A 12,470-nucleotide genomic window follows, 5' to 3' on the forward strand; every position below is an offset into this window, starting at 1 on the left:
TTTTCTTGTGATCTTAATTATACTTAAGCTTCATCATTTTGAAGAAAAAATAAAAGATTTGGCAAATGTAATTTTACCTCTGAACCCTGGGCTCTAGAAGGGTACGAGCAGCGGAATCTTTAAGACAAATGACCAGTGACCCATCCCAAAAAATAATTTCACCAATATGAGAGCTTAAAGTAGTATGGTGAGGTTTTCCTACTAAAGACCTTGGTCTAACTAACCCGAGCATCATGATTTTACAGTGTCTGAAGAGGGAGGAGGTGGGCTTTGAGGAGGGGGCCGACTCTGTATAGAAAGTGATCCAAAGTGCTGTAATTGTAGGTGGTGTGTTGTTGAAAGTGATTTTGTGTCCCAGCATGTCTCTTTCAGTCTGTCCCATCAATATTCTCCCAACCCTTCATTAACCCCCCCCCAAGTCACATCCCCATCCACACACACACACACACACACACACACACACACACACACACACACACACACACACACACACACACACACACACACACACACACACTCAGTCCATGAAATTTTCTCTAAACTTCTGACCACTACTGCCGACTCTAACGACAACTCTCCAACCCTCTCTGCTCTTCTTTGGCACGTCCCTGTAAGGAGGTGAGATATGGATGGATTGATTGGGGGGCCGGGTGTGTGTCAGGGGGGTTTAATAGATGAGAGACGATCATCACTCGGAGCTTCTGTCAGCTGTGACCTTTGCAGGCTGAGTGACCAGAGAGACAGCAGAGTCATTACCAGCCTTTATCCCTTTGTGTGTCTGTCGGAGCCCTGCAGAGAAGAGAACGGCTCTGTCATTTAGGGCACCGGTTCTCAACCTGGGGGTCCTGACCCCCTGGTGTCACAGGGTAATTTTTCAGGGTCACAGGCTATAGCTAGATCAAATGATTCACTTTTTTATTTTAATTGAGATGTGTCGTTTTTTCTGTCCTGTCATAGCATTCAATACACCTTCATGTGTAAACACTCCAAACATGTTCTAAAAAATTCAGTTTCAAGAAGAATTTTATTTGCCTAAACCTTCCTCGGCCTGCTTTGTAATCCTCAAAGGCAATTATACACAAATCACGCCTTAGTGTTTGTTTTGTTTTGGTCACTACAAGCCCACTATTGTTTTTCATTTTAGTTGAACAATTAACTTTTCTTGTAGCAATATTTACGACAGAGACGAAGTGAGGCCTGAGAGAGAAAATATTTTGCAGTTTGAAAAAAAAGTCAACACAAAATGCAACTTATGTCTTGCGCTAGGGCTTTTTTTCAATCAGTGATTTAATTGTGCTGAAAAAACCTGGTGGTTATGTTCCCTTCTCCTCATTAGATGATGTGAAATTACAGAGTGTTAAAGTCCATAGTTGAAATTAAGATGAAAGAAAGGTATTTTACAGTGATGCAGAAAAACTGCGCTCCTTAGTTTGAACAGAAGCCGGTGGCTTCTGGTGTGTGATGTGGCTGATGAGCATCAGCTACGTTGAGCAGCATCATGCCAGCCAGCGAGCGGGCAGGTCCACACATGTCGTGAAGACTCCAAGGTGCACAGATGCTTCTCACTATGCTTCACATGCAGACTCTCCAGAGGATAAACCATCACCTTTGCAGCTTCAGCATCAAATTACCTCAACAATTCTCCTGATGGTCCTCCTGAAACCCCCCCATCATCGACACTGTGAATCACAGAATTACCACAACCGAGTACGTTGCATCACACAGCTATGTACATGGTATTAACTGTGCAGACATGTGTTACAAAGACAATAAAAACCTGTGGGACAAAACATCTATTTATCTCTTATCTGGCAGAAATGTGGATCTGAGTGTTTAACTGTGGTCTTTGTTCACTTGATGTTCCATCAGCTGCAGGATCTTTGGTTCATTTTAATGACTCAATTACCTCTACACTGCACTGACCCATGTCCTCACACTCATGATGGAACAAGATGGCTTCACCTGTTTTTGGTTGGATGGACCAAAATGAAATAACTTACAGTATTACAGTATGAAACCATGTAGGCACCATGAACTGGATCAGTCTCCTGGTGACTGAGGAGCAGCTCTCTGATAGAAAAGCTTTTCACAGACTACAGAGGATCCTGGAAGTCAGGAAAAGCAGACAACCAAAAATTGTGGCCACTTGGATCTCATCACTTACACTAATCTTTACTGCTGCTAGACTGTTGTGTTACACTAAGGAGAAAAATGTATTGAGTTTATTTTTAGTACCAATATGACCATACATCAGCAGTTCAATTTAGTTGTTTTTCTTTCTGTGTTGTTTTATTGTAATACAATCTTGTTGAGTTTTTTTATTCCTCTTTTTGTTGACTCCTGTTTCATGTCCAAAAGCAAAAGACATGTCAAACAAACCAATACTGAACACAGGAAACACTCATCAAGCAGGTTTACAGAGTACATGTATTTTTAAAATACAGTTTGGGGTACTGGACATCAGTATACATAAATGTTAACTGCTTGAAATCCGAATAGACCATTTTAAACTGTAAAATGACTGAGTGAGGCCAATTTATTCGGCACGTTTGCTATTTAAATTACCTCTTTCATTTTTTATGTGCAAAAAACAAACGTTCAGGCCACACTGCCAACCTCAAGAGTGTAAACATGTTTACACTATATGTACACAAAGGCACGCAGTCATCCCTGACTGACCAACGGAGAACAGATGATTTTCTGCCTCTTCCAGAAAGGATAACATGTACAGTGGTGGTCCGACTCAGCAGCATAGGACAGTCCCTATGATCATTACTGCTTTCATTTTAATATATGAGTCTGTGAGTGTAACGACCATGTGACGTCCACACTGAGGGAACACGTATCACAGCAAACAACCACTCCTCTGTGCTCCTCTTCTTCTTCTTCATCCTGCTGCCCTCTCTCTGTCTCCTCCTTGACCTCCTCCATAGAGACATCAAACCTTCCTCCACAGCGACAGCTGTATGTGTAAACACACTCATCTGAAATAAAACACAAGAAACACACACGTTAGAACAAAAACTTCAGACCCACCATCATTCATCAAACAGAGCAGAAGGATGCAAAGGTTTCTGGATCAAGATATTTGAAGTTGAAATAAAGGTTAAATGCAGCAACTGAAGTAATCTGAGGTCTCGATTGATGTGTCAATTGTACATTGAGAGTAAAAAGCTTTTCTATGAAAACAATATAAAAATAATTATAATCTAAAAGCTGTGTGCCCGATAAATGAGGGTAAGTAAATGATTCTTTCTTCTCGGTACATAAAACTAAACAGCACTGAAGAAATGGTAACTATGATCTTTTATACAGGGGTGCAAACTCACAAGTAAAAACTATGACGATTGCAACTGTGCATGAAATGTGCTACACAAACATAACTGCCTGGAGTTTTATCACCAACCCATTGGCATTTAGGGAGGGACAGGTCAGATGTGCCCCTCAATTTTTGCATCTGTGCCAAGTTTCTGTGTGCCTTTTCCTCTGATAAAACATGAAACAGGCTTCCTCACAGGTGCATTTTAAATACACCCAAAACCCCTAAAGTGCAACCATTTAAAGTCATTGTCTCAAGCACTTTTCAAACATCATTTTGCTTAAAGTTATTGTCCACCACACTTTTCAAACATCATTTTGCTTAAAGTTATTGTCCACCACACTTTTCAAAACAAACTAACAACTAAACAGAAGATGTATTTCAATATAGAGCAGGCACAACATAGTCATGCAACAGCAGCATGACCAGCACCGTTTAACCAAGAGATATGCGCATCATTAATAAAACAGAAGAAAATAAAGAAGTGGGCAAGTCAGCCACACAAGCTTGAAAAATATATTACCAGAAAGTGAATTACATTCATGATACGATACCCCCCCCTCTGACACCTCTTGTTAGCAACATATTTGGGATGCATAACATGGATTTTTCTGAGCTGATGGCAGATAACCTGCTCCTGATGGCCAACACCTTACAGCTGACCAGTTATTTTTCCACATCTCTGTATTTAAAAGTGTAGTTTCTGCACATCTGAGGGTAACAAAAGCTAAGGCATAGTAAGCAAGATTGGGTGTCTCAATACAATTCTTTCAGTGGTTTAGGCAAAAGTAACACTGAGTGAGAGATGTGACATGACTTCACCTGCCAGCTATTTCCTGAATGAGTGTGTGTGTAGATGAGAGTTTTATTAAATGAGATGTGCAGTTACCTTGCTCCCAGGTCATGTCCTCCAGATGAACTGTGGAATCCACTGGCCAATCCTGTTTGAGCTCCTGTGCTAGAGAGGATTATTAAGGAGAGAATTATGAATGATACAATATTAAAAGATGATACAATAAATCACCACATATTAACTGCAGTGCTGGATGATAACATACAAAAAACTATATTAATGTATATCATGGTTATTTTTTTAACCAGTGGTTTGGGAAGTCTAAAATACTAATTAATGTAATTAAAGTGATTTTCACACCTCCTCCCCGTGACTATCCATATAAAGATCTTACATCATTTTTCATGTTATACCTGTGAAGATGTTCAGAGCTCTCCTCTCCGGCTGTCAGTCTGTCACTCTCAAGGGGCAACATCCGGTTAGTAAAAATGAAGCCTATGCAGAAGTGCTAAAAGTTGCTGTTGATCGAGAATCAGCTTGAGGCTGGCTGCAGAAGGACTGGAAGTCACGAAGACACCCAGCCATAAAAACAGACTTTTATGACATTAAAAAGCATATTGACAGCCAGGTTTAAAAACAGCTTGGGTCTAAAACACAGTTTTTTTTTTTCTAACTCGGGAGTTTAGAGGATATTAGGATCAGGACACAGCTCAGGTCACATGACTGATAGGCGCCCCGCGTCATATCAAATGTGGCTGCGTCCACGGATTGGCTTCATTTCACGGTATCAGGAACAGACGGGTGACGTCGCTGAGATTAAGTCCATGTTTTATAATGTCTATGGTCACTCTGCAGGGGGAGGAGCTGTGTCTCAATCACTCAGTGATCAAGAGTCTAATAGACCTGAACCTTATGAATCTGTTTTTTGATCTGAACAACAGTCAGCTGTTAGCTGTGGAGCTAGCTTCTCTGACAGAGAGAAAATAATAAATACTGTATCAACACACTCACGTCTGAGTAGGAACAAAAGTGATATCAATAAAGTTTCGGCGTTAGAATCACTTACAGAAACTCCGAGCGCGGTTTACATCACCTCTGGTTCATGTTTATGGTTCACTGCTTAACTGTGAGGGTCAGCAGCACTGACACATACGGAGCACTCTGTCCCCAGTACCAGGAGTCAAATGGATAAGAGCTGTCTGTTAGCACTCACATTGAGGTAAAAAGATTAATTTTTATGTGTCAAGCAGATTTTTGATAGTTACAAGTTCAGAGAACTCTACTTCAGTATTCTTTTTTCAAGAGTTTTTCAAGGGACTTCAATGCTTGATAGAAAATGATGGTACAATCATGTGACTGGTATCAGATCACTAGGTCCAAGACTGATGATAGACTTTTTAGTCCTATCATCAGATTACTGCCATACAGCTCTGAGCTGATTCAGTCTCTTTTGTGAGGTCACATTCATATTCCTGTGATTATTAGAAAAGCAGAACGTAAGGAAGCTGTTAAACTAAGAGTGATTTCTTCTAGGCTGAAAGCAGTAGACAGGAAGTACTAGATGAGACGAGAAAGCTATCCAGTGTAAACTCACAAGCAACTCAGACTTCTCCACAACCTGGTTCAAGAGACTGTAGTTTAATGGAGTCCCACCTGGACCCTTTTTACTGGTGACTGGAGCACCCAGGAGGTACAAGGAGTCAGTCTCTAGTTGTTAAGCTGAACAAAGCCCAACAATAGAGAATGAAGGTAAACGTATGAAAGAGAAGGATTAAGAGGATTCCAGACTTAGATAAAAAAATAAAGAAACCATTTGCATGTAGAGTAACAGGTAACATTATGTGCCATTACCTTCATGTGGTCAACTGTAGTATATGGGAAACGCCTCTCTGGGCTTAAAGTCTTTTAAATGCATTCAATGATCAATTTGAGCTTTCATCACACTTCTCTGGTCTCCAAAAAGCCCACATTCTCAAAAACAAAAAAGAGTTCAGAACCTCAGTTATAAATAAAGTGATGAATGATAAATGATCGGATAGATCCTCATGATATAAACTGACGAGAGGAGATCAGCTGGGTGTTCACACACTCTTTACTTCTTAGCGTTCACTCCTGAAACAGTGACACAGTTTAACAGTGATAATGACTTTGACCCACTAATAAGTCATGCTAAATTTCATCTGAATATTAATTAGTGTTACTCTGTGTAAAGAATAATTGCTGCCAAACCAGTGATAATAAAAAGGAGCCATTAACGAAGGTGCTGAAGCTTAAGAAGGTCAGCCACGTTATTTTACCGGCTAAAAAATAACAATTTCATTCTGTATTGCATTTTTGTGTTGACAGCCTTGTAAATATTTTGACATCAGAATACAGTCTTTTTGTAATTAAAACTTCTTCACATTTGAAAAGTGTGATGCTTACTAGACACTGCTACGACCAATATACCATTAAACCAAGAAGGCAGCTCTATGATCAAGCTAAGCTTAGTCACAGGTGTGAGCCATCAGGATGGCTAATGCTGTGGCCACCTTTGTCCAATGCACCTTTAACTAACCCATGCATTCCTGTGTATGTTGCAAGCAGCTGATTTGCTGCACAAAGCCTGCTGGGATATACTGTACAGTGAGGCAGATCAGGGAGACACCACTTTATAAAAGCTCTTCTTCCTCACCCAGCTGGAATTATGCATGTAAAAATAACAATGATATATCATCAGGTAAATAAACCTTCTGTATTAACAAATGCCCCAGCTATAGACATCAGGAGACCCAAGGGCTGTGGATAGTGTGACTCAAGCCGGACTAGTCACACACAGCAAGCTAACCTTTGGGTTTAATTCTATTAATGTAATGTGTTTGTTTTATTTTATTATAAATTTAGGATTACAATATGTTTCATTCTGGTATGAAAATGTATCTGCCTTTGTTAATTTTGTTATTTTTAACGAAACTATCAAATTCATTGCAAAAACTGGAATCAAAGCAAGTATTACGTTTTATTTCTAGTAAAAACCATCTTAGTTTCAATATGGGCCACATTCAGACAAAAATGTCTCAGCAGATATTAAAAGGCAAAATGATGCCAGAGTTGTAAAGGGTAAAAGAAAAAATCGAGAAATTTGACCATCTAAAACTTTTATCCCATTGGCTAATTCTTTTTATCCACTTCAAGCAATTCAATTCACTTTTTGTCTTTAATTAACCTCTTTTTTTCTGATCTTGTCAGGTCAATCAGGCCAAGTGTTCACAGTTCACTTTATGCCACTTTGCTTTTTGTTTCTCTAGCGCTTTTTTCAAGCCGTCCACGATGTACACTTTAGAGTGTACGCCATGGACGGCTTGAAAAAATACTTTGACTGAAAATCAATCTAGGTCTGTTATAGCTCCACCACTACCTTGAAATAAAGAATGGATCAAATAAGAGCTTGGTTTTCCCTTCAGCAGCGTTGAATATCAAAGGTTCTCAAATTGAGAATGCAAGAGGTGTACAAGCAGAAAGTTCACCAATATTTTTCCCTATATCCTTCAATGATTTCAAAGATAAGTCAATTCGAGCAACAACACGCTGACTTTGTAGCTTTCTATTTAGCAACAAGACATGCACAGAGACAAGCTTTGTTTAGTTTGCAGCTGTATACTAGGTATCTTTAGCTTCACAGATGTAAGTGGACTGTGTATGTATCGTTAGTTTTCTCTAGTTTTCAGACCACTCATAGTGATTTTTAATCACAATTCAGTCACCCATTCACAACACTGGCGGCAGATACAGACATGTTAAGCACCATCATATTTTTTAACTGATCTAAGTCACACAATTATTTAGGAGCCACACTAAACAGTTGTGTGAGACACCTTTATAGCCAAACAAAGAAAATGTCAGTAAAGAAATCAGGTGAATTGAAATGTGGTGTCCTACCTCTTCTCTGCAGGTCATACTGTCTCCTGGTGTTCTGGTCACTGAGGACCCTCCAGGCAGCATCAACTTCTAAAAACTTCTTCACAGCAGACTCTGCTTCTGAGGAACACACACCACTGAGGCGGTCTGGATGGTACTAAATTTTCACAAAAACACACACACAGCAAATATCAAACAAGGCGTTTGAGTCTTATGCATGTTTGGATTGTGCCAATTTTGTGCATACTAGAACCATGCACTTTAAAATTGAAGTATAGAGACACTTAGCAGCATTTAGCAATCCTTCCTGTGTGTTGCTTAACAGAAAGTTACGGCCTGTTTACCTGTAGAGCCAGCTGCTGGTATCTGTGTTTGAGCTGCTGTGCAGAGTCTGAGGGGCTGGCTCCCAGCACAGCGTACAGGTCCTTCTCAGATACCTCACACATCCCTGCTGACACAACACATCAGACCAAGCCAACAGTGAAACTTTAACAAATGTTTTCCCACTTACACTAACTTAGAAACACCAGGTTTTAGTGTGCTTCATGTGTATGTACAACCTTGATGTTTTGTTAAAGCCTGCCACATTGGTTACAAGATTAGAATCTATAAACTGGTGTATTTGTAATGTATCTCCAAATGAATTAATTTAGATTATATGCTTGTGCCTATCCTCTCCAAGGATGCCCATTTCCATTTTGACCCCAAGCAACAGTTGGCACAACTTTACACCTTTTCCTTTAGAATAGAATATAACAGAACAGAATAGAATATTATTTATTGATCTCATGTGGAGGAAACTTTGCTACTCTACTCTAAATTAATGTATGTTGTATGAGGTCTCTAAGAACGTGAACTAAACTAAAGACTGAACTAATTTCGGTATTGCTTGAGCACTAAAAGCTTTATTTAATTCACAAGAGGAACAACTGGATGCCTTCCAGTGGTATGTAACCCCAGGAAGACAGTGAGGTCCACTACAAATCTTAAAAACTCACAGTAACGCCCCGCTAATTTTCCAGACAAAGCTACTTTCAGCTATTTGCATGCTCCCGATGAATTATCTGAACATAGGAGACAAAAAAATTAAAAATACAGCACAAACTAAGTGAACACCTTGAAATTATCGGTATGGTTCAGTTGAGTACATGTTCCAAATACTGTGTGCACGCGCAGAATCCAAGGCACAGCCTCGTGCATGAATGAATCCATGTCCGCAGATAAGACCAAACCTCCGAATGACCGTTGACATTTTCACAACACATAAAACACAAGCCGTTCATTCTGCCCTTCATTTTTTTAACGTTTCAAGTTTCAGTTTAGATTGACACATACCTCAAAACGTAGCTGTCACCTGAGACACAACATGCTGTTCTACAATATTTTGAGCCCCCCTGTAAACAACACGCTCTGTGCTGTTCCGCGTTCCGTCTTCTTCTTGGTTTGAGTGGCGGATTGTGGCCTGCTTGAAGGTACGATACCGCCACCTACCAGACTGGAGAGTAAGGCTATAGATTGTGAACTATAACAGAAACAAACGAACAAAATAAAATGGAAAAAAAAAAGAAATTATGAAATTATAATAACTACATCACAATAATCATGTTATAGTGAACTAACTATATTTTAAACTTCATTCTTTCAAATAAACAATCAGCTTTCAAGAATTTAATCACATGCTGTAAACTCCCTGATCAACTTTTCACTTATATTTTTTAAGATAACGTTCTTCCAGTTCCCTCCTTTCCTCCTCAATATAACTCACATTAAAACAATACATGATAAAATGGTCACATTCTTTATCTCCCACTGGGATGTTTTCTAATCCTGTTGAGGGACTAATTTAACCATGTGTGTCATATCCTCGGTGAAGCAGTTAACTGTTATCATGTCTAATGTTGGCTTTTAAAGCTTTTGGTTGGCCAGAACATCCACAGCCTCTGAATAAAGAAACAACAACAACCATTAGACCTTTGTTCTTCTTTAACCTGCTTATATTATTATGGGGAAGTTTTGCAAATTAACAATCTACCTCCACCTCCTGGATCAAACACTTATCTCAAAATAAAAAATCAGGATTTATATTGTTGGGGGTTGCTGAAAAGATCTACAAGGAAATTCTTCCTGATGCTTTAGATAAATGTTCATCACTCATTGGTTGTTTTTTATTAATAATTAGAAAATTGCCAAGCTTTCTTTACTCTTGTGCAGTTATGTTTTCTCTTTTTAACCTTTTATTGCATATTTCATAAAAGTGCAAGGTTAAATTTGTTAAATTTTGAATGACGTCTTAAAAAGTATCTTGTTTGGGCATGCAGAGTCAGCATATGCTGAGTACAATTCATTCAAATTTATTTTTTTTCTGAACCATATTTTGAGTTAAAAAAAAAAAAATCAGGCGGTAGAAAAACAGTTTTGCAAGGTCGATTTTACAGCAACCTCAATGACAGAGACTAAAGCAAAAAAACAGTATGCCTATTGTTGTTTTGGAACCGTATTCCAAATTTAACACAAATGAACCAGTAATATGCTCCGAAAATTATGTGCAATATTCTAAGTGGCCAGATCACAGCTCTGAATTCCACTGCCAAATGTCTGAAACAGCCGCCAGGAAAGAGCAGCATCGGGCCACATGCTGGGAAAAGTGTCCTGACAGTGCAGGCCATGAAGCGACCTGTTAATTGAGCTGGGAACAGAGAAGATGAGGTGACACAATGACACCTTTGTGATCTGACTTCCTGTCTGTCACTCACTTATGGCTCTTTAATGAGAGCAGGGGGAAGGAGGGGTGACTGACATTGTTATGCACTTAATTATTTCTTCATTTTGGTTGAAATAAGACTCAATTAGTCAAATTACATGTTCATTGACAGATTGGGAGACTGTGGTTAGCACTTTATTAAATACACAGGATTACAGTCTGATGCAGGAAGTTTGATAAGAACATAGAAAAGTAATGTCAAAGCCTGCTGCCACGTGCATCAGAGGTGTTGATTTTATTCTGTGCTCATTTACAGCCAGGAGTTGATCTATACTGTTTTACACCAAGGTGTAAGGAAATGTGTCTAACCTTCCCAAATGTATATATCGCATCATATTACTGAACTGAAAGTGCAAAGTTTTATGGCATGTATTTAGATAAAATAAATACTGAGAGATCCACTGGCAGGGATAGATAGAATTCATTAAAGTTTGTTTTTAAATAAGGAATAATTTGTAGCGATCTGGTGGATATGGCATAGTCCTAACAAGGTGAGCAAGATGAGGGGTCACAAACCTATGGTTCATTGCTACCCAAACTGCATTTTCTAACTACTTATAAAAAAAGACAAACACAAGTTGGCAAAGTGTTGACTTCAATATGATTTCATGGATTTTTAGAGGGAAAATTGTGCATCCACTCCTTGTGTTAGTAACACAAAAGGGAGCTTTTCAATTCACAACCAAGTAGGACAGGATCTTTAACTGCAAGACATTAAAGCTGACTTTTTTTGCCAACATGATTACCAGTGAAATAAACGCCACAGTGTCAACAGGCAAAGGTGACATTTGTGAGAGGATTGATTAAATGTGTGAGACAGGGTTGTCTTCGCTGTCACTAAACTCAGCTAGTGATGAATAATGGGCTGAAAACTGGAATGGTTGGGCTTGGAAGTGAGACCAAGGCTCCTTCTTGTTGTTTTTGTTGTTGTTTTTGTCAAATAATGACTGGGTTCTAGATGAACTTATTTGCCACTTTTAGCAACTTGAAATTGACCAGTTTGATGAGTGATAAGTCAGGTCAGGCTTGTTCCAGTTTTGGCTGGTGGGAGCCTTCTTATTTGACAGTTTCACAGTATCCAACAAGTCCCACACATAGACTGTATATAGAGTGGACAGTGTGGCTCCGCCATTTATTGTTGTACGGTTTTGAAGCCAATATTCCTCCGTCACAGGCACATCCAATGAAGCAGTTTGCAGCCAGAGTCTGCGCAGTAGAGACGATGAGGGATTCTGGGAGAATCTGAGTGGAGCTGGGTGACAAAAATATATATTTTTTTTCTTTTAAGAGTCTAATCACTTCTTGACTCTACTTCCCGACATATTTTACAATCCCCGAAAAAAAATACACAACGGCAGCTGTCAATCATCGTTAAACATGTCGTAAAACCCCGTTTTTAACCTTGTATAACTAATGAAAACGAAACTTTTCAGAAAAAACAGTACTTGAATACAAGACAGCCAAATGATATCTTCAAATCACTACAACAATCAGACGTGAGAAACATTTCTATGAGGAGTAATAATTTTTTAAAGTTTGACCACAGCCCATCTGGAATGGCTGGAAAGCTGGATTGTTTAACCTATTGTAGCCAGCCACCAGGGGGAGCACTTCGAGCAGAGCAAGCAGACATCCAGATTTTTTAGTCTATGGTCTCACAACAGTATGATGCCAAATGTGATGTGATGTGTTAACAGTAA

At 39.1% G+C, this 12,470-nt stretch overlaps 1 protein-coding gene across 1 annotated transcript; it reads right to left on the reverse strand.

The window, feature by feature from the left end:
- Positions 1-1,316: 1,316 nt before the first annotated feature.
- Positions 1,317-9,457, reverse strand: dnajc24 (DnaJ (Hsp40) homolog, subfamily C, member 24). Its single transcript, XM_074677838.1, has 5 exons — positions 9,345-9,457; positions 8,354-8,457; positions 8,031-8,166; positions 4,209-4,277; positions 1,317-2,984 (listed from the first exon to the last, which is right to left on the reverse strand). The coding sequence occupies exons 2-5, from the start codon at positions 8,453-8,455 to the stop codon at positions 2,782-2,784; spliced, it is 510 nt and encodes a 169-aa protein (XP_074533939.1). The 5' UTR covers positions 8,456-8,457; positions 9,345-9,457; the 3' UTR covers positions 1,317-2,781.
- Between the last annotated feature and the right edge of the window lie 3,013 nt (positions 9,458-12,470).

The sequence above is a fragment of the Halichoeres trimaculatus genome, unplaced genomic scaffold, assembly GCF_033239565.1.
Source record: "Halichoeres trimaculatus isolate MK-OKI-2021-1 unplaced genomic scaffold, fHalTri1.1 fHalTri1_scaffold_10, whole genome shotgun sequence".
Lineage (NCBI taxonomy): Eukaryota > Metazoa > Chordata > Actinopteri > Labriformes > Labridae > Halichoeres > Halichoeres trimaculatus.

Coding starts and splice junctions, on each gene's coding strand:
- dnajc24 (XM_074677838.1), bottom strand. CDS start 8,455: ATGTGTGAGGTATCTGAGAAGGACCTGTACGCTGTGCTGGGAGCCAGC. Junction 4,278..8,030: donor GTATGACCTGCAGAGAAGAG/GTAGGACACCAC, acceptor AATCCTCTCTAG/CACAGGAGCTCAAACAGGAT. Junction 2,985..4,208: donor GGACATGACCTGGGAGCAAG/GTAACTGCACAT, acceptor GTTTTATTTCAG/ATGAGTGTGTTTACACATAC.